General features: G+C 33.9%; 1 protein-coding gene across 4 annotated transcripts; it reads right to left on the bottom strand.

Moving 5' to 3' along the window:
• Positions 1-656: 656 nt before the first annotated feature.
• On the bottom strand, positions 657-21,764 carry LOC149065950 (DNA methyltransferase 1-associated protein 1-like). Of its 4 annotated transcripts, XM_089253295.1 has the most exons (10): positions 21,682-21,764; positions 16,759-16,859; positions 14,388-14,473; positions 11,917-12,037; positions 10,238-10,312; positions 9,550-10,068; positions 9,190-9,258; positions 4,385-4,457; positions 2,830-2,981; positions 850-1,123 (listed from the first exon to the last, which is right to left on the bottom strand). In XM_089253295.1, the coding sequence occupies exons 2-10, from the start codon at positions 16,855-16,857 to the stop codon at positions 1,001-1,003; spliced, it is 1,317 nt and encodes a 438-aa protein (XP_089109421.1). In that variant the 5' UTR covers positions 16,858-16,859; positions 21,682-21,764; the 3' UTR covers positions 850-1,000. The 4 variants fall into 4 exon arrangements, with proteins under 4 accessions (XP_089109424.1, XP_089109423.1, XP_089109421.1 ...); XM_089253298.1 differs by lacking the exon at positions 2,830-2,981 and having other exon boundaries at positions 657-1,123; XM_089253297.1 differs by lacking the exon at positions 9,190-9,258 and having other exon boundaries at positions 657-1,123.
• Between the last annotated feature and the right edge of the window lie 1,826 nt (positions 21,765-23,590).

The raw sequence follows: 23,590 nt of genomic DNA, 5'->3' as shown, positions 1-23,590 counted from the left end.
ACTAAAGAGACAAATAGATGAGAATATGGCACATTCCTGTAGTTTTGGCAGTCCCAACTTTTTTACGCTAGTGATTCGGCATGGAGTCAGTAGAAATAGAAGCAATAAATTATGTTCGTTACATACAATTGCGGACATAAAATTGCGAAATGACTGTGGTCATTACATTTTGATAGAACTTAGTTGTCCCGTCATTTTTACAAAATTGTGTGGCAGTGAAAATATTTACCTTCACTTACGTTGTTACATTAGTCTTGTAATGAATTTCTGGTATAAGTTACATCACTGTACGTACTGTTATTATGCATGCAGAAACCGCATTGCACTGGGGCTTCTGCTGCCACCCATCAAATGAAAACTGACATATTCGTTAGAATCCTTCAAGTATGTAAAATAGGTTGTTGGGTTTTAACCAGTGTGCAGCATGAAAATTAATTTTTGGTATGATGTCATACATTGTATGTATTGTCATATATAACCCGCTATGATACACAATTTTTTTTATTGTCTGAAGATGGCAGCAGGCATTCTACTATAACAATAAGATGCTCCATCATTATACACACAAAAAAATAATAATAATGTTGCACTGGGACCACACAAAGTGAGCTTAAAAAATAATAACACACACATTTATCACACATTTACAACAAATTACAACTCGACATAAATCCATTTTATTTCAACTTTTTCTACATCATTTTCAATACATTCAAAATATAACATTTTTATGACAATATTTTTGTGTCTAAACAAAATTGCTTCAACATTGGTATAACATTTTTTTACGAAAAAACACAAAACGGGAAATAACTCTTCACTAGTTTGGTTTGAATATAAAAAAATAAATATAATAAGGTAATAAAGAATTTTTATAGACATTTATCAACCAATAACCACAAAACAAATTTACAAAACAATAACGGATACAAGATATAGCTATCGCCATGAAGTCAGTTTGGCACTTATTTGGTTTCAACAGAAGAAACTTGGAAGAAAATTAGGTATCAACAGCAACAGTATCTTCATGAGAATCAGACACCTCTAATATCCTCAGTTCTGACTTTTCAGGCTGTATCGTTGTTGAAACTGCAGCAGACTCAGACACGGCAGTATCCAAAGACTATAATTATCAAATATTTCAATTAGTTTTCATTAAATGCAAAAAAAAATAAATAAATCAAAATAAAGGTAGAAAAATAACTTTAAAATTGAAATAAAGCTGCTTATCAGTTGCACGATTAGGGTGCTGATGTCTGTGGTTGTGCTGGTTTGGGTTTGAATCCATAGTTTGTGAATGGGTGCCTACTACGGCACATCTCTAAGTAAAATTCAGTGTTTTCAAAATACATGTTTCGGCTTCCAGTAAAAAAAATTTATGTTGTGGTAGAGAAGGGGCCTTCAATGCATGGCCCGCGGGTCATATTTGGCCCTGGGAGTTTTTTTTATGGGCCGCCAATCATTTTCAGAAAATGGTTGAAAACATTGAAAAATTATTAATTCTAGAATTAATGAAAGAAATAATTTTTCAATTTTCGAAACAGATAATTTCGGAATTAGTGGAAAAAAATAACTTATAAATCAATGAAATAGTAATTGCATAATTAATTAAAAGAAATGATTTCAAGATATATTGAGAAGGAAAATAATTTCAGAATTATCAAAATTGGCAGCACAGTGCTGGCCAGCTGAATTTGGTTTTCTGCAGTTTTCCAAATTTGAAGTGCAAATGCTAGCCAGTCTCCCACAAAAAGCAGGGAGTCCTACAACACGATACTGACATAACATGAAAATTCAAGGCTTTACCATCTTTACTTCAAAATGCGGAACACAGATGGCAACACTAGCAAGTACACAAAACACAAGCAAAAATCGGACAAAATACATATGTTAGGGTCATGCATATACATACACTCACACAACACATTCCGACATGTACCAATTCGTTAGAAATTCCACTGAGGAATATGTACAAGGTGCATGTTTAGTTTAGTAGTAGTAGTCACGTTATCTGGGAATGAGATACGTAAGTGATCTGAAACTTTGCCACAGGTCATTCAAAAGGATCCCTTAACTGATCTGACAATGTGCTGTGGGCCAATCAAGTGACGCGGAACTAAACCACTGGTCACTTTGGTGATCTGAAAATGTGCCCCGGGCCTCTTAAGTGCTCTTCAACTGTGCCTCAGATCCCTCAAGTGATCTGTAAATATGTCGTGGGTCACTCAAGTTGTCTGACAAATGTGCCACGGGACAATCAGGTGATATAAAACTGCACCAGAGGTCACTTCAGAGATCTGGAACTGTATCATTTGGTTAATTTTTGCAAAATTATGTTTGAGGTCATTGGCCACATTTGGCCCGTGAGTCATGGGTTGAGCGTGAATGATTTATATCATTCCGAATATATTCATTATTATCATTCATTCATTCATCTTTCCGATTATATCATTTCTGAAATGAAAAATGAAAGAATCTGTCGTTTTTGAGTAAATTCTTTAGGAATGATTTTTCCCCCCTAAAAAGGAGATTTTCTTTACAATCATGATGAAAATCAGGGCAATATTGCAAATTTTTGAGAGGCTGGGAGATGGAATACAAATTTGGGAGACTTGGCAGTTATGTTATAGTAATACAATATGCTCTGTCACCAATTTCATTTCATGTATGTAATCCAAAGCTTTCAGCAGGATGAAGTAAACATTAATTAGGATATGGACTGCTAAACACATTGAGAATCATCGCTCTAGAAACCAGAAGCATATTACTTGATAAAATAAGAGACAGCAGCTGAATAATACATTTTAAAGGAAAAAGAAGGTGTCTCACTTTCTTAACCATGGACTCATACTGATGACTGAGGGTTTGAGCTTCAAATTCACAATGGGCTATGGCAATTTTGAGTTCATACAGAAGTACCATATCACTTCGGATTTCATTGAATGCATGACAAACTTCCTCACATGGAATAGGATTCACATCTGTAACAGTGAATGTATGAGACTCTTGAAAGAAATGTAATTCACAAATGTTATGCTATAGTGAAAATCTTGTGCAATTATACCCTATTTAACTATATTAAATGCTGGGCACATCCTAAGAGGGTCTGCAGGAGAGGTCACATGACACTGATATTAGAAGGATACATAAGAGCAGCGGTTCTCAACTGGTGCTCCGCGGAGCCCCAAGGGCTCCGTGTACACCTTCCAGGGGCTCTGCGGTGACTCAAAGAAAATAAAATGAATCAGTAGATTTCATGGATAAGTAAATAAGAGAGGCCTACAAGGTTCTGCCATTAAAACTATGTACAAAAAAAGGGTTCCTCAAGTCAAACAGGGCTCCGCCATAGAAATTATATAATGAAAAGGGCTCCGCGAGTCAAAAAAGGTTGAGAACCGCTGCATAAGAGGATACAAGAGACAAAAAAAAAAAAAGAAGAATGCTAACAGAAGACCTGAAGGAGTGGAGTGGACAACAATATCGTTTGCTAAACAGACAAGCTCAAGATCGAGTAAGATGGAGAACCATGTTTGCCAACTTTTGAACTGGAAACAGCACCTTATGATGATGATAATACAAATACAAGGGCCACAACAGGAAAATTGTGAAATGAGGTGGCTGAAAAAATTTGCCCATCTTATATATAAATGTGAAAGTATGTCTGTATGTTCTTTATACAAATCTGCAGTTTTAAACCGATCGTCGCCAGATTTTGCATATATACCAAACAGGACCGGGATTGAACCATAGGCCGTGACAGCAACCTTCACGGTGATAGACCAGCATCTTACCAGCACGCCACTCAGGCATACAGAAATATAAGTTGTAGCTGGAATCTTTCTACAGATTACATTTTCCGGTGTGTGTACTGTACACCATACATTGGCACACGCAAAAGGGGGTTTTGGGGTTCTAACTCCCTAAAGCCAAGATTATAGTGTTATTTTGCAGGAAAAAAACTTAACCCCCCCCCCGTCCCAGAGAAGAAAAAACATTGGAACCCCCCCCCCCCTTCTTGAGAAAATTATGTGTACGCCTCTGACACCATAAACACATACATTTTCAATGAGTACCGACTCATACTGTCAGTAATTATGAGCAACTGATATTTTATAATGAATCTGCAACCTAATCCAAACAAACATGAACCATCACTACTAGGTGCACCCCAACAGAGCGAGAAAAACAGCTCACATCGAAAGCCCATGTATGCACACGACATTTACAGGTAGAATACGTTCAGACAAACACACATGCCTGCACATACACTATCTGGTAGAGTTGAATAAAACCCACCAATGAAGGGGCTAGAGAGGTGTCAATGATGTGCATCTTATCACAGTTATGATCAACATAGAATATCATTATAACTCAAATTACAGACCTAATCCCAATTTAGCTATCAACTGCTCAATGGCTTTAGTTTTCTTCTGGCCAAGAGATGCCGGCAGTTTCATCTACAAAAGAAAATCCATAAGAAATCAAAACTAACTTGATTATAAACATTCAAGTTCACACTATCATCTGATTTTCATACAAGATACACGGGCATAAACTGGTACAATAAGCATAATCTTAAAAATTAGTCATGTTTATGAAGCACACAAAGGAATGCTATGAATTCGCAAAAGATTGGGTGAACAAGCAGCAAAGTTTAAAGGTACATACACACTACTCTGGCATGGAAACAAATCTGGTCAGATGATGAGGGGATCATATCAAACATGATACAGTGTTCACACTAGTCTAATGTTTTAAGAGCTGCACCACCCCATTAGTTGGTCATGATAGCTACTACTAGTCTTGAGAGTTTGCAACTGTTTTGACTTTTGGAAAACTAGTTTTTTTACACTGGATGTGAGACAGGTGTTGGATGGTTCACAGTGTAAACCGAAACACAAAGGAAGTAAAAAGTAAATGTAAAGATCAGATATGGCCCCTTCACAAGACTGGTGAAAATTCGGAAGGTTAGATTTGGTTCTGACGTGTCATAAGGCATAAGCCAGATTGCATCATTTGGCACATTTCCACGTCATGTCAGCACAGTGTGAACATACTGACAGAAGACAAATAGGTGGAATTTCATACTGCACCTATTGTCTCTTGTCCCATCAGAGTAATGCGTATGCACCTTAACACTGCATAGGAAAAGTTTTAATGAATATGAGAAACAACTGATAAGCATAGAAATTTTTCTCAGCCAATTCAGACATAGTACATCAAGGAAAGAAACTTTTCTAGATGGTGACTTTTCTGCGCTTCCTGTGGGAAAAGTTTTCCGGCAGAGACTGTATACTTTTCTTTCCAAGTTCACATCAGCATAATATCCAGAAAATCTTTTTTCCTTGAATTGGTAAGCATATTTCTTACATCTATGAAAAATCATTCAAACTAAAAAAAAGTTTTGTTTATGTAAATGAATAATAAATTGAAATAAAGAGTCCATCTTATCTAACTAACATCAAGTTACTGAAGATTTTTGCTACCATTTTGAAGAATGTATTATGAAATAATCCAACAATTAATTCTTCAAACAATTAATGACTAGGGCTAGGATTTCTATGGCTTTACATATTTTTTTATTTTATATTGCCAATTTCTTCCCAATTTTCACGTTATAGAGCATATTTCTATCATTTTAAGACATTATACTGCATATTTCCCAATTTTTACATTATAGAGCATATTTTGATCATTTTAAGACATTATACTGCATATTTCCCAATTTTTACATTATAGAGCATATTTTGATCATTTTAAGACATTATATTGCATATTTCTACATTTTCAATAAGAAAAATTCCTTGTTATTCCTTGCCATCCCATCCTCTACTGAAATTATACAAGGTCGAGATAAAAAAGGAGGATATTAGTGTTCAAAACATCTGTGCTTTCATCCTAGTGACAAAATATCAATTCCTTTCCCTTTCTTCAAACTAGAGACACAATTCTAAGAAGTTAGACATGTTGCACACTGGTCTTGTCCTCAAGGTTTTTTCTGATGATCTCTCTGGTTCTTCTTCTTCTATTGTCTTCTCCCCTCCCCCCCCCCCCAAGAATAACACAGCAGTAAATTAATTAATAATTTTTGTTGATTGCATGGATTTATCAATAAATAATGCTATTATGTGTTCAAGAACTTCGACAAGAAGTGCTACCACCGCTTTGAATTCAGAAGCAACAATTTGGTAGTTCGTTTTGCCCCTGTATGGGACAATAATCCAATATGGGGTGATAATGATGTACCCTGTATGGGGCACATCAATATGAGGAAAAACAGATGAAATACAGTTGAACTTCGTTATGAAGTCAAAAAATACAGAAAATATTGCCAAATAAATTTTGTATTGATCAACGAAAGAGTGATTTGAATACATCCAATATGAAAAAATATTTAATTTGTATTAAGATAAAATTATGTTCGGCAAGTTTGTCTTGAGGGGGTTTGGTAATATACAGGATGCATAGCAAACAGAGGTTATGGCATTTTACTGATGTTTCTAGAGGTATACCTCCAATTAGAAAAAGTTTACAAATAGCATGTAGTACTCAAATGCGTCATTCATGTTTCAAGTGGTTGTATAGTTGTTAAAATAAAAAAATTAATTTTTTATACAGTCCCCAAGTGTCCCTAAAACCCAATTAGAAAGTTTTTACCCTGTCTCTCCTGATGCCAACTAAAAGAATCCATGTTTTCAAGTGCAATATTCGCTGAGATATTTGAATTCAAAAAACGGAGGAAAGATGGGGGGGGGGGGAGAACAGCGTTAAACGTGGGTAAAACCATTTTTCCACATTTAGAGCTGTTTTTTTTTTCAAATTTGAATACCTGTGGTTCTTTTTTTTTTTGGCATCAAAAGACAAAGGGAAACAACTTTCTAACTGGGTTTTGCAGCACACTGGGTGAGTTAAAAAGTTAATTTTTTTCATTTTCATAACTGTACAGCCCCTTGAAACAGGAATGGCGTATCTGAGTACTACACGTTATTTGAAAACATTTTCTAACTGGAAGTATAGCTCTAGGATTAACTGAGATACATTCCTCCGTAAATATTTTTATTTATATATATATATATATATGTATGTATGTATGTATGCTACCATTTTTTAGCATTGAGTTTATAGATAAATTTGTATTTTCATGTCCTCACCCAAGGTTGTGCTTGGCAAATCAGAAGAAATTTTAAGTGCCGGCCAAATTTCTTAGGAGCCAAGAATGACATTTTAATATCGGGCAAAATGGTCCTAAATAATGTTCTTTCGACTTTTCCTGGACTTTATAGCCTTTTGTTATGTTAAGACATTTTCATGAAATCAGAAAATTGTGTCTCATTCATAGACTCCAATTTGGCAGTCACACGCAGAAAGTTTTACGCACCAATACCAATTTTATAATTGCTGTGACGACCTGGTGCCTGGACTTTGTCCAGCCCTGCCCTATGGGATATGTTTTTAGGCAGAAAGCCTTTAGTTTGGTACAGAAACCAAAATAATGGAAAAAAAGCTGTGGTACTAATTCTATGGGAAGCCTATTGCATAGATGCCAACTTTTGAAAGTGAAAATTAGGGAGATTTTTGTGCGGACCCGTATATTTTATACTAAAACCCCTCCCAAATACCCTAATAAATACAAAAGGGATTTTTCCAAATAAAATAGGGATTTTCCTCACATAAAAGTTAAAACATAGGGAATAAAATCCCTATGCAAAAAACAAGTGAAATTGGAGACCAAAATTTGAATGGTGATCTAAAAAAATATTGCGTTCAATTAGAAACGATGTGAACAAACATTCTGCACGAATGACCCCAAAATCATTGGAAGATAAAAAAAAAGTGCCAATTTTCGAAGAACACATGACTTTTTGTGATGCTTGATGTTTTTTTTTTATTTCACGTGGGTGATGATGTCAGTCTTTCCACCATGATCAATGTTTATGTTCTTAACACAACTTGTACAAAAAGAAAAAGTGCGTTTTTCTGGAATGTTTGATGAAAGTAAATTCATCGGAATAAGTATCTTTAAAATTGATTAAATCTTTGTTGCTTATCAGTATTCATGTCTTGTTATCGCATGTACGTAACTTCAACAAAAAATAGAGTTTTGACCACATCACTATAATCTTCAATTATTATCCAGGACTATTGGCTGCTAAGCTATTTCCCAGCACGATATGACAACTGTTACCATCAGAGGGTTTGTAAAACTTCCTTAAAAAGAAATTTCCCACTATTCGCCCATTTATGATGTGTGATGTCATTTCTAAAGGGGGAAGAAAACAGAGGTAAAAGATTTTTTGCCCCACAAGAAATTTCTTATGGATTGTTTTCAGAAGTGGAGATTCTTTTTAAATGAAGTAGGGAATTTGTAGGGACAATTAGGGATTTTTGTAAAAATTCGGGAGATTTGAGAACTTTTCGAGAGGTCAAGAGATGAAGCTAAAATTCGGGAGACTTGGCAGCTTTGCTATTCTTTGCAGTTGGTAAATTAAAGAATTTCTGTTCAAGTTACAATTGATGATTTTAAATAATTTTTAAAATGCATAGGGGTACATCATTTCAAATGAAAAATTCATTTGTATCTGGGTCTGTGAGACCCAACCCGTGCAGTAAAGCAGCACTTTTCTCAATGGTAATAAATATGGTTATTTTAAAATAACTGTAAAATGAGATATGAATATTTACATTTTTATATTATACGGTATATTTCACATTTATTAAAGAAGTCATTTTATTGTTTTCACCATTGTGTTTCTGCTTTAGTATGACCTTATGTGTAATTTCAGAACCAAAATTCACTGTAAAATATAGTATAGCAATGGTTAATTACATTCATTTTATGTTCATATTACAGCTAAGATGTAATAATAAATGCATCAAAATACTAAAGAAAGAAAGTGTATAAATATTTTATGCAATATTATAATTCGCTATAAGTGTGTGAGACCCAACTTATGCACCGGAGAGTTAATCTTATCTGGAATGGGGCTAAGATGATATCGATAGTCAAAACACTACCCTCATCTGAACACAGCAATAAAATGAGTAGATATCACTCACACTCATCAATGTCTAAAAATTTAATCTAAAAATTTCTCTGCAAAAGAGACAAATTTTTAAAGTGTAGAGTGGAGGAAAACAAAAGTAGGACAGTATCGTTGACAGACAAGAGAAATGATTTTTAAAAATCACCCGTTGACTTCGTAATGATACACCACTGCCTTTAAAATCTGGAAACTTGATCCCAGCTAATTCAACGTTCTGTAAGAAAACATAAAAGAACCTAAAAGACATAGAAAAACCTACCATAAAGTATAGAATGTGAAATGTTGGATACTTTTTTTAAATGGAAATAACAGAGTCATACATCGACTAACGAAGATAATTTGTTTCAGAATTGCATTCATTAGTAGAAATACAATTCCTCATAGATTTCTAAGGAAAATCGTTTAATTCGTTCCAGATACAGCCCGAAATTTGAAAATAAATTTCCCACAACATCAAAGAAATATAAATTTAAAAAATCATACTAGAAAATAAAAATCAACTTACAATACGCTCTGACCTAAACCTCTTCTGCGAAGGCACTTTTTTTTTCTTAGGTCTCTTCCGCTCAGTTACCCTGACTTCCGAGCTGTTGGCAGCAGTGATAAGTTTCTGCAAATCCTGGGTTTTCCTTTCCCTTTCTCTTTTCCTTATTTCAATCTTTCGAAGCTCATTCAGCAGCATCCGCTCCTCGTCAAGTTGTTCTGGTGTTCGATTGTGTAGTTTATCCAACTGTTCTTTACGACGCCTCTCATGATCAGCATCAAACAGCATGAGATTGGGATGCTGTCCTGGTGGAAGTCTAGCCTTTAGTAACTGGTTGCACACATTATGATAACGCTCTTTTAAATTTTCAACAGAGCGCTTTGTGTAGTTTGAAAAATTGAATCTGTCATGTATGATGATGAAACGCATATCAAACCTCCGACACAATTCGAAAAGATGATCTGTCTCTTCTCGACTCCATGATTCACACTGTAGATGCTGAACATATTCTTCATTAGTATAAGATGGAACTTCAACTATCTGAAAATATGTATGTGTATAAATAAAGAAAAAGAATGCAGTTGCATTACCATCTTTGAATCATAATATATATATATATATATATATACAGATCAAAAATAAACTTCTCTCTTTTTCTTACTCAATCGAGTATAAAAGTGAGGTTATACTCCAGTTTTAATAAACATACCTTATTGAATTGAGAAAAAGGATAATCTTGTGGTTCATCTGTAACTTTTCTCCAATGATAAAGCACTAACTCATCCTTCAGCGAGGGGCGAAAAATAAAAGGTAAAAATAAAGATGTCAAAATGAACTAATAAATTAAATTTCAACTCCTAAACTCAGGCACATAAAGCAGTATAGATTTGATGTCAGAATTCAATAACAAAGACAGTTTTTCTGGGAAACAAATCATGTTTTGACTACTTCTTAACCATACATGCCCCTTGTAGATATTCTTTTGCAAACTGTCTAATGAATCAATACATGCAGGAATGGGTGTTCAAAGTTTTATACGTATTTGTGTTGCCAGAGTTGTGCCTGTTTCAAGCTCTTGCTGGTACTGCCATCTGTCTGTTTTGACTACTATGTTACATAACTAATGGTGAAATTTGATTTCATAGCACCAATAACTTATGTTGTCAGTGACAGCCACCTAGTGCCCGAGTGGCATGGTGGTAAGATGCTCGTCTACCATCATGAAGGTTGTTGTCAGGGTCCCGGGTTCGAACCCAAGGGAGGATATAGATAAGATATTTTCCCTAACGAACTCGAGGCGACCACCGATAGACAGCGCCTTCACTTCCAACACATCTCACTAATGGCAGTAAATTGCAATATAGAGTTGGTGTTTGGTGAAGTAGTAGTGACAGACACCTACCATCACTTGCTTTTGCAGTGGTGGAGTCCATGAGACAAACTGGTCAGCTACTGAATGGAACAAGATTGTTTATATAGCAGCAAATCTAAGTTCAATTTAAGCACTGACTACTCAGGAGACTATTTGACCACTGCCTCAATCCTGACTCTGCTATCAAGCTGAAAACTGTCCCACAGCTGGTGTGATAGGCTTTGTAATCAATGGAAACAGCAGCACTTGTAGTAACAATCTGAAGGACAATGAAGATGCAGCAATACTTTCAAGACACATTCTTTTATCATATGTGTGTTGACTATCATAGCAAGTTTTCCCCCAATGGCATTTACCATCATGATAATGTTAGGTTGTAAAACTGCACCGTTATTACTAGCATGGCTCTGCTAGGTTTTCACACTTCCTTCTTGTTGGTGGAATACTTTAGTAAGAATTATAATCTAATTGACATTGTAATTATGAATAATATCAACTAGATACAATGACCTCTCACTGACACATTTCTCTCAGTTATGGGACAATTTTCTCCTCTCACAGTCTGTAAAAGATGGGTAAATAATGCTATTCACTTATATACCTCACACTTTTGCATCTTTTTTTCTTGTTTCTTTGCATGGTGCATACGTGAGAGGTCACTATAATTATAATATATTTAATTATTAATATATTTTGTATCCGGATAAAGGCTAATAAATTAGATCAGGAGTGATATTTTGAGGCTGATAACAAATGACTATGCTTATGGATAAGATTTGTGATTAAAACTTGCGGAATTGGAGATGGATATGCTAATCCTTCAGCTATCATGTGGCAGGAAGAGACCACACTATGTTAGGATAAGCCTGGTGGCATGATACAGTCATCGTGCATTAGCAACAATTTTTAGGATTTGTCTACTAACATGCTATGAACAAAATTTTTTTAACTGGCCTATTTCCTTTCCATGCACGTAACCTGAACATGGGAAGACTTAAGATGCAATAAGAATATACCTGTCTTGCAGAATTACAAAATGGGGTCCATTTCCATTTTCGAACCATCTTAAGACCAAAATCAGCTTTCTTCTGTTTATAGCCTCCTGGACGGAGTGTCTCAAAAACTGGAGGTACTTCGCTTTAAAAAAATTAAAAACAATTGTGATGCAATCAAGTTTACTTATATATGAATCAATCAAATATTAAAATATTTTAAACAAATTCCTATCGAAATGTTATCGCATGAATACTTTGAAATACATTACTCAATGCAACAAATACAAACACTGGTTATAAGCTGAAATGCAATATTTCTTTGCATGGCTATCAATATTGATCACTTATTATACTGGAGCACAAATGTCTCTGCCAAGGTTGCTGTGATGGTGGTGCTTCAATTTTTCGGTAAAACTGTTGATAATTTGTTAATAATTAATAATTCAAACAATTTTGTGTGGCATGTATCGTTGGGCTCGTGGCAGGGGTGAGTAGTTTTGTAATGTTTGTTTCCAGACTTAATTATGTTTTATGCTATAGTATTAAACAAAGAAACCTTTTCTAGAGCCTTGGAGTTTCTGGATACACCCATTCTTCTCCCGAAGGATGGGTGTATCATCCTTGGTTGAAGGGATGCTAAGAAGAGCTATGCGTGTCCTTATTGGCACACAGGGCTTGAGTTATGAAGAGAGATTTCATTTTTTGAATATGCTTACATTGGATGAACGCAGGGGTCGAGGAGATATGATCGAAGTGTTCAAAATTTTCAATAGGATGGATAGGATGGACCATGAACTTTTAGTACACCGCCAATCGACTGCTTTTACAAGGGGACCAAGGAAATACGATAAACATGTTGGGGTAAATCGGGAAGCTATCCATTCTTAGAATAAGACAACCATAAGTATTCTTTATGGGCATTGTATAATATTTTATCATGTATGTATATTGTTCATAATTTTTGTTAATTGAATTTTTAATTGGGTTGCTGTATTTTTAAATTATGTGACATCCATATTTTTATGGGCATCTATTTCTCAGCCACCTCGTTGGGCATTTTGCTGGTTGTGGCGTTATATTTGTATTTGTATTTGAGTGTTTCAATATCTCTCTGAGATGGGAAGCAGGGTGTGTCCAGGACTTCAAAGGTCAAAAACTGTGGAGTTATGTGTGTTGAAATCATACACTGCTTTGGTACCTTATGTATTATCCCTGCCAGGTTGCTAACACCACAAGGGCTAACTTCGCACCAACACGACCACTATACCCACAAAGAAAAGGTTGATATAATAAACATTATCACTGGCACCATTAGTGGCAGTTTATCTCTCTGGCACAAATAATAAGAGGGCACCACTGTTTTCAATGAACATACTCTTAATAAATACCCAATATTTGATAAAAATTCCAATATCATTCTTTGAGGTCAATTACGAGAATTTCTTTAACCCTTAACTGGACAATGTTTTTACCAGAAATGTTCACAAAAGATATTTTTCAATACATCTAATTAAACACTATACTTAATAAAATAAGAAAATTGGAGAATGTTTCTTTATTTTCACTTTTAAAAAATGCTTTAACATCATTTTTTATTTCATTATTTTGGAGTATACAAACATAAATGTTTGCTTTTTGCAAGTACACTCTTTATGTGATGAGGAATGCTTTTACAGATTTTACAAAATTTCTCATATTTACTATAAATTTTTGAAGTTCACACTTTCAGAACTGGCCAAAATTTTACTAATTTAGGGCACTCATGATTTTGTTGGTCAAATGCAAGTACTATTGCAAAAGATGGAATTGACGATGAGATATTATTTTAACGAAAAAAAGGAGTGCAAGTTGAATGTCTTCTGTTCTAATAATGATCACGATTCCAGGTTTCTCTCTTTACTGAAGTACATTCAGAGCGAAAAATAAGTACATGCATTTCTCTTCCAGAGTTGTTTCTTCCCAAAATTTACTGTTTGAGAATTTTCTTGTAACACTCGATTGGATGCAGTGTCTTTTGAACAATTTTACTCATGAGAGAAGAATCAATTAACGTTTCATAAAATTGTAGATTGTCAGAAGTGTCCTCCACATGCACAGAAGGAATACTGGTAAAATTGAACAAAGGACACAGAGCAGGTGGATTTTTCACATCAACCTCAGTAAAAATTCTGGCACACACATACACAGAACTCAAATCTTCATCAGAGTTGAGCTCACTGCACGAGTCATCTGAAGAATAATCCAGTTAATTAGAAGACAGTTTTGAATCTGTATCAGAATTAAGTTCACCATCTAACAAGAACATATTTGAGTCATTCACTTCATTCATAATTAAAAAAAAAAATATTACAACAGTTTGAATTTGCAAGCGAATAATGAGAGGCACATGCACATCAAAGAGCTGGAGCTAAAAAAATTACTTTTTTTCTTATGTGTGTGTTAAAAATTAAATGGTTTCATTAAATTGGAATCAAAAAATAAATTGCACATACTTGCTACCGGTAGGAAGAAGAGCAAACAATTCTCTACGCATGCCTTCTGGTCGTTTGAAAGAAGAATCAATATTTTTTTTCTTTTTCTGAAAGAAAAAAACATTTAATCATTACATAATCCTCTTGTTAAAATGTAAAAATATGCAGTAATTTGAACATTAAAATACAGTTAAACTCAGTAATAATGACCTCAGTCATAATGACACCTCAGCTTTAACATCAGTAATAATCTGGACTGAGTTCCAAAGAGAATGTGTAAATGAACCTTGCTTATAACATTGAAGAAAACGCAACAACATTGGTTATAACAATATATTTCTATGTTGCTTCTGCTTCCATTTTTTATATTACATTACTTGTTGCTTACATTTTTACCAAAAAATTCTAATTAGAGCTAATCACATTGAGAAAATGTTTTCCTGTTGTTCTACTGATACCTAATGTTGAAAAGAAAAATTGATTAAACATTAGATGCCATACTTGCTCACTACATCACCTGTACGCATTGGCATACATAAATGCGGGGGCGCCCAGCCGAAATTACAGTGTTATTTTGCAGGGAAAACACTCACCCCCCCCCCAGGGTACACCAATTTTAATCAGCTTGATTTAAATCACAAAATTTAAATTGTTTATCCTTTACATAACTTTAATGATATTGAAGAAAAAGTAACCTGGTATGATATGCACGTTATTGATATATGGTAACGTTTGTGATCAAAAAAAATATCGAAGATCTTTGATATAAATATAGACTTAAACATTAGATACAGTGTAGAAAGAAAGTTATGCTATTTCTAGACTTTGTACATGGAAAAATTTAGAGAAAAATATTTATAGGGAGCTAAACTTAGATACAACTGCACCAAGTATTTTCAATGTGTTACAATATGACACTAGGGTTCCCCTGATTAAAAAAAGATAAAATATTTTTTATGTAACGCTTTGAATTCTATGCCCTAATTGCTTATTCAAAATAACAACAGATATTCTTAAGCTTTAGACTTCTTTACTTTTCATATTAAAATTTCGAGTTTGCTCATTTTTTCACCAAAACTCATTAAATCTGTGAAAGAATAAAAACGTGTAAATTATTAAGCAACATCATGCAAGTTGTAAACATATCGTAATAAATGCATCTATAAATTGCAGAAACAATCTTGAAAATATGTTTTTTAGACTTATTTCTTAGTTGATGCTGAATGACCCTTTGGCTGTACATGGAGTGAATCAAGAAACATGCACCATATGTGTGATACTTAGTTGCCACCCAGGCATTCACTTTAATAGAGGGAGAGCCCTCATAAATAAAAGCACTTTTCTCTACAAGAAAAATGTTAATCCATGAAGTTAATTTTGGCTCAACAGGCTGCTGTGATTTATGAGACAAGGGAGAACAACTCATGAAAAATAATTTTCTTGCATGGTGGAAGGCTCTGGTTTCAACTAGTTTGTGCAAAAGTGGGATATAAAAAAAGAAGCAAAAGTCTGGTGCATTTATTTACTATTCCCCCTGAAACACTACACCCTGCGTGACCTAACCTTGCGCTAAAAAAAATTGGTAATCATTAGCTAGTCAAGACCAGACACATCTACAATAATTCCATCAAATCACATTAATGGCAAAATATGTAGATATAAATTATTTCAAATTACTCCAATGGCTGTTTTTAAGCAACCGTCTTCAGGCATTACTTGATTAACATCTCTAGAATTTAGAGAAGCCATGATGAATATTAGAGCTCAATGCTCTGTGCTTTGCAACAACAAGCAACAGAAATCTATACTATTCTATTAATTAATGCATAAACAAGTAATTAATAAACTTTAAAGCTTTAAGCATATAGTGTGTTCAATCTATAATCATTTGAAAAATGATCCCCTGCATACATAGCAAAGTTCACTACAGCAGTGTCAGAGGGTGATGGTCAGACTCATGCAGATTGAGCTGGAGGGAGCACAAACAGCTTCGTGGGTAGGGCACAATGATTTTCTTAAATAGAAATTTTGAGTTATCAGCCTTTAAATAAAACATTGAAATTAACAGAAATTAATGATAACAACACAGAAAGGTATTTCCTTTGGATATTTAAATTTTTTCCACAATATCTTTGATCATCACACAAGCCCTGCATATGCCTTCATTCCCTATATGAGGTAGAAGGTGGGGGGAAGTAGCTGACAAAATATTGCTGCCGGGGGGGGGATAAAAAAAACTGCTGACATAATACTTTAATGACCCCTAATATATGGAATTACTGCAAAGCAAATATAAGATAACTTGAGATGAAAAGAACATCATTGTAAAAGCCATTTAAAAGAAAGAAAAGTCAGAAATGTTTTAGTTGAAACAAAAAAATTTGGACCTAACCTTCTTAGAGTCATTTGAAAATATAGGCCTACTGTCTATGTTGGTCTTCTCAGGAGAAAAAGGCTTATCAACCTCCAAAATATCAAAAATGTCAGCCATCTCTGAAAATATTTTAAAAGACATCAATTAGATATATTTTACATCAGATTTTATCAACCATACATTTTATCAATGGAATGAATCAGAACAAAAATAGTTATTTTTTCTACCAATGCTAGTTTCTACGTCAACCAAAATTTATATGCCTACTGCTGAAATTAGTTCTTAATAATAGTCAAAATCCTATATAATGATACTGCTTCCATAACGAAATTATTCTATGGCCTCGACAGGACCTGAACTTGAGGGGAACAACTGTCCTGGATGGCTAACTTCTTGGGGGAAGGGAGGGGCAAATTCTACAAAATAACAGAAACAACATAATAAAATTGAATTTTGCAGTAGCAAGGGAGGAAAAACCATGTCTCCCCCTTCCCCCCCCCACACACACACAAAGTCTAGTTACGACCCTGGTTTCTAATGCACTTTTCATACTTAGTGTTACCATAATGTTAGCATATTCTGTAACAATAACTTTATGATATATTTCTTTGGGTCTTTGAGTATGGCTATAGGGCACACAGGCATTATGTGAACTGAAAATGTACATGAATTTCCAAATACAGACTTAAAGTGTGATTCTTAGAATAAAACAGAAATACTTCAAAATATGAATTTCCACCAGGGTTCAACAAATTTGGGAAAACCGCTAGTTAAATTTCTTAGAAATATGTCTTTACAAAAATTATAATTCTTACTAAACCACAAATGAACCTTGTAAACAATCCCGAGGATCATGGTGGAAGATGGGAAGTGTTCTGTATCAAATACAAATATCAGGGCCATCTTAATGCATGGGCCTACAATGGCATAGCCGGGAAAACCTAATGAAAACCAAATTCTGTACATTTTTTGCAAGTGAAGCCCCATATGTACAGGTTAAATGATTCAGTAGTAAACCAAATTTTTAGTCATCAAGTACTTTAAAATCTATGCCAAAATAAAGACCTGTTTACGCAGATGAAGTTGGTAAATGGTTAAGTAGGTAAGTAGAATAGAATGAAGATTTTTAATTTATTATGTAGGGGACTATATGTTCATGTGTCAGTTGGTGTGGTCTCATATTAGCCAATGATCATTCACTACTTGATTATTTAGATTTGCACAATGCTGTTTTATCTCCAGGGTTGTCGAATTCTCCCCCATCGGGCTGGGTTTTTTTTGGGGAAAATGTGTTGGCTTTCAGGTTAAAATTTTATTTTGAGGTTGGTTTATGTATTTAAAAAATTGCTGCATAGTGCAGTGTTTTTAAAAATGTGTATTTTGAAGTACTTTTAAAGGATTTTTTCAGGAGCAGAAATGTGATAATTTCTTGGAATCGCAAACACACTTTTTTTATAATTATAAAAAGAATTATTCTGACAACTTATTTTTTTATGTAAGCATTTAGATATAGATTCACATATTAAAATGCTACAAGAAACTACAAACAGAAAATGTAACTATGGACCTTAGTTTAACAAATATGCCTGATATGCAATATGTGGTAAGTATATCCACAGAAATTATTACTTATTCATAATACAGAATAATTTCTACACACACAAATCCCGGTATAAATAAATGGAAGCCTCTGTGAAGAAGTAAACCAATAAAAACTGAATTTTTATTCAAAAAAATATTTACAGGTTTTTGCATTACTTTTTTTTATAAGTTTTATACAGGTACATCAGGCTTTCATAATTGAAATTGAAACAGAAAAGAAACAAAAATAACATTATCTCATAATGAAAAGAAAACTTTGTGGGATTCTTGAATTGAACATTGGTAACAAACACCTTTCTTCAAATGAAACAGAACAAAAGGTATAGTTTTTCTTTGAAAATAAGACCTAACCAGAAAATAAGACAGCTTGATTTTTCTCAGGATGCTCATAATATAAACCCAACCCCGAAAACTGGCCTGTTAAAATTATTAGCCAGATGAAAGCACTCATAATAAAGCACTGATAACTTGAAATTCAAGGGGGAAAAAAATGAAATAACAAGCACCCATCAAAAAGAAAAAAAAAATATTCATTTCTACGTTCCTTTAATCTAGATTTGTTTCTTTCATGAGTCTCGCAGGAAGTCGTTATATTGGTTAACTTTGACATGATTAGTATGTCCCTCAAAGAAAGAGAGAGATATCACATGATCCAAAAAGCCTCATTGAAGAAAACCCGGGCAGTGCCAAGTATTATTGCTAGCATACAATAACATTATTGACATTTGTACTTAATACAAAGACTGTTTGTGCATTGAAACAAATGACAATGAAAATAGGATGATGAGAAATAAACTTGGAAAATTTATCAAGTTCACCCTGCAAGACTGTAAGGTAGTCACTTAGGTGAAGAATTCAAAGGATGGACTTAGTGACAGCTGTGTGATTTGAGCCTCAGCAATGCATTACAAGCAGGAAGTCTAATAGGCTACATAAACAAGTGCTCATTTTAGTAGAGCTTACTTAATGGTTCTGCTTACATAGCTAAAGGTATCATTTTTGACAGATCAGGACACTTTTGGATACATTTTCTGCGGGGTTTGAAAAATTTGGAGAAAAAAAATTCAGGTACCATCCTGATATCTCAGAATTTTTATTACCCAAATTCATTTATTTTACTCGTACCACAATCTTCTTGTTACAGTTCTGCATGCAACTCAAGATTCAGATACAATTGCGTGTAAGTGGATGTGTTTGAACAATTATTCCCTTATTTTGTATGGTCAATTTTATTAATCAAATACACAGTTCAACATGCACCAAAAATGTATATTTAAGCATAATGTAAGATGCACACATAAAGGATGTACACATGTTTAAGTTAGATATTTTGAGATTGTGGAAAAAGAAAATTAAATTTTCCCCATTTTGCCCAAAAAAATCCAGGTTTTTTACAACCCTGGTTTTACCACATGGGTCCACCAAGGCACGGCCCAAGGCCCTCACAAAAATGAGATATAGTTGAAATTTTCTAGGAGTATGCATGTACAGTCAACGTTCATTATAACGACCTCCATCAGTCCATTGAAAATGGAAGGTGGTTATATCGAAAAGAAAAACATACAGGTTATTTATTAAATGAAAACATTTGGGGCTTATCCAACTGGTCATTGTAATGGAATGGTTGCTATAGCATGGGGACATTATAACGAGTGTCAACTGTATTTGCCTGGTAAGACATCGGAAAAATTGCTTGGCGCGGGGGACCGTCTTTTAAGACAACCCTTGGTTTGGACAGCTTTCATAACACTTGTCTTAAAATTTGGTTAGCTACTTAATCACTTAGCTCATATAAAAAAGGCCTTCAGTACGGGAGTCAGTAGGCAGGCACTTCCAAGAAGGTTACAGTCTCAGAATATCACTTTTTCCGGGGAACCATGGTACTATTAAAATCTACTTGGCAAACATGACTGGTACAAGTGATGTATAGGTTTGTTATATGTTCAAAAAGTACTGCCATTAGTAGAGGCTGTACAACTTATGCGTATCAATCCCCACATCTCCAATGAATGAACTTTGACAAGATGAAACACATCTGGACCAAAAAATGTGACATTTGTTTAGCTCCTTAACAATCAGGGACAAGACATCTTGTTCTAACACAAATGGAAGAAATTTGTTCCAGCTCACCCTGGATTTCTTTTTCACCTTTCTCATCATTGCAGAGCTTCTTTAAAAACCAAAATTTAATGAATAAGAGTAGATTTTGGTCGGAATAACAGATGGGTTGTGGCTGTTGGGAAATGTCAATGGAAGTTCAACCGAGTAAAAAAATAAAGTTGGAGGACGGGTTGGTTTGGACAGTTTATTACCCCTATCCCCACCACACAAGAGTATATTTCGCACACAAACACAAGTTTTGTGAGGTCACAGTACCAGCTCATAATTGGCTGCGCTATCATAATGTCATTTCTTTTATAATGCACGAAAGCTATTTTTAATGAATTTTTTAAACTTTATTTCACATAATTTATATTGTATTGGCATACTTATAATAAAATTACAAATTTTTGAATAATTTGTGAATCTAGTCATGTAATAACTAGAAGTTTCACTTTTATCTTGCGAGATTCACATAGATTTTTTTGTTTTATAGGGATGCTTCAAATACAGATGATCCAAATTTGTTGCCAAAACCCTGTACATGAAAGGTAATAATACATAAAGGCGCGTATACACTAGCGAGCTGATCTTGCAACGCACGACCCCCTGTAGCAGTTCTAATCCGCTCGTGGGTATACAAATTCGCTTTGTATTCCTTTCTTTCCTTTGTGTTTGTTGAAAAAACCGATTCCAGGTGGGTCCAGAGAAAACAGCTCAAGAATCGTTCACAACACCGTACAAATTGTTGAACAACCAATTGCGAATGCTTTCATTGCATGATCAGCGCGCTAGTGTATACACACCTTAATGCAAGCATATTTACTCCATACTAGAATTTAAAGATTTTGTTATCAAATAGTTACTTAAATTTTAATCACAGAAAATTTTAATTCTTCAGCCTCTACACCAATGTGGGGATTTTAATCAATTAAATTTCTATTTGAGAAATCATCCATCTACACATACATTTACAAAACAAAGTATTTTTCTCCTAAAGGAACACAAAACATTAACATTATTCTTAGAAATTTTACTATTGACATTTTAATGTATAGAGACTTGATTGAAATTTTAATTTGATTACAAAAATATAAATATTCGAGTAATTATAAACAAAATATTTTACAAATAAGAAAAAAGCACAGACTGGCATAAATGAAACTTTGGATCAAAAACAAATTAGTTTCACTGAGACATTATACAAAAATTCTTCGAAAATAATAAAAAAATAAGCACCGATTCATTAATAAATTGACAATTTCAATCATGGACTTTTCTTGAGAAACTTCAAATTTTTGTGGGCAATAGGAAAAGCTCAAGTTAGAACCAATGGAAATAAGGAGTAATTAACACCTATATTTCATGCTGACCATAATTTGTAGTAATAAATACGTGACACTAGTGTGACTAGCGTTAAAATATTTGCAGTCTAGACATACTATTTATCATTATCATTAGTCTCTGGTATCATTAAACTGCTAATTATTTGTCAAATTAGCCTAATTCATTGTACAAATATTGAGAGACACACACACTTTGTCATTGTAAATATTTCATCAGCGGTTTAAGCGCTGTAAAGGCTAAATCTATGTTTATCGCGGAATGGAAACAAAGATTTCGGCATAGCTTTTAAGCGGTTGCTGTTAAATTCGTTTATTATTCGTTTTGTTAACAGGCTTCACTCTTTGTTTTCATTACCACGTGGCGGAGTTGTAACGAATGAAATAGATTTTTGTGCTACAGTGCATCGATGTTGTGCAGTTTATGTTCTGAAACTGTGACATGCCGATAAATGACAGTACAATTTAGAAATGAATTTAATTTTCTATTAATGCTTTGTCTTAAATCTTGTTTTATCAACAATACTGTTCATGTTGCTTTAATGAATTACAATTATCATTGGAGTCTCTTGTGTAAATGATACGTATATATGTCAAATAATGATAGTATTTTGTTTTCTTAGCTAATAATGTGTGTTTTGGTGTGGTATGAGAAGACCAAGTGTTCATTTTGAAGTGCTATAATATATTTTTCTGTTATTCATTGGAAAATAAGAAATAACTTGAATTCAGGATATATGTTATATAATAAGTGTGTTATAAGTGAATTGTCAAAACTGGAGATTAGATATTTCAGAGGTTTCACTCTGTTCAATACAATGAAAACTCCCTCTGCAACAGTATTTTTCCAAATCTTGTTTTGAAATGTTCATTCGTGGTCAAGTTTGTGGTGAAGTAAAAGATAGTGTATCCTCACACCAAAAATATAGTTCCCTGAATCAGAGATTGTTGAAAAGAAAAATTAGGTTGTACAAAAGTAAAGACACAGTTTTAGTGTTAAATAATTTTGTAAATTTTCTAAAAACCATTGTTTTCATTAATCTATTGAATTTAAGAATAGTTAATTGGAAAAGAATAATTGAGTGCCATTATTATTGATCTTTAGAAACTGTATTCTTACGTTGGCTTTATATTCTGGAAGGTTTTCTTGTCAAAATCGCTGTTACATGTTATTGATCTGCATTTTGTTAAAGTAGCCCTTTTTTAATTCCTGTCTAGTAATTTAATTTTTTTCAATATATGATAGTCTAATTTAAATGTAGTTTAGTATGAAAATATTGACCATATACACTAATTTGATTTTCTTTTAGTTTAGGCCTTGAAGGTATTGAAGTTACACCAGTAAAGCACGTAGGAAAGCTTCGTTTATCGTTAGATTGACATGAACATTTGTTTACGATCCATTCATCCAATTACCCTTTAGGGGGTAATTAGACTGAAACTGCAATTTATAGTTAGCTTAAGAATAACTTTTTTTTCTCTCTCTTTTTTGTCCTTCACCAAGTGAATAGCACACTAAAACCAGGTTTTCCTAGAAGCAGGTTCTTCTGTACTGCGTGAACCAAATAGGACCATTTTGTGTGAGAAACTTGTATCATGCTACCCGTTTGTGTTTTCATAGTGTGTCGCATCATCTGTTCTGGTGTTTGCATGTATTTTTGGAATTTTGCATGATAAAAAAAGGAAGGAGGACAAAAATATAGCAAAAGTGAACAGAAAATCTGTGAAATGCACGAAGCATTTAATTCCTCCACACACACACACAGAAGCAGTCTGCCAGTCACATCCAACATAAAGTGCTGACC

This window comes from Pholcus phalangioides, unplaced genomic scaffold (assembly GCF_987345545.1).
Source record: "Pholcus phalangioides strain wild (caught in Gottingen) unplaced genomic scaffold, Ppha-v1.0 ptg000036l_1, whole genome shotgun sequence".
NCBI classification, from domain to species: Eukaryota; Metazoa; Arthropoda; class Arachnida; order Araneae; family Pholcidae; genus Pholcus; species Pholcus phalangioides.
Note: the sequence above shows the minus strand (reverse complement) of the source record. Positions and strands in the feature narration are given on the sequence as shown.

Bases quoted from the DNA above. Each gene is read 5' to 3' on its own strand.
- LOC149065950 (XM_089253295.1), bottom strand. From the start codon at position 16,857: ATGGCTGACATTTTTGATATTTTGGAGGTTGATAAGCCTTTTTCTCCT. The intron at 9,259-9,549 runs GTAAGTTGATTT...GTTTTCTTACAG, and splicing joins GGTTTAGGTCAGAGCGTATT to AACGTTGAATTAGCTGGGAT. The intron at 1,124-2,829 runs GTGAGACACCTT...TGATAATTATAG, and splicing joins ATGAGTCCATGGTTAAGAAA to TCTTTGGATACTGCCGTGTC.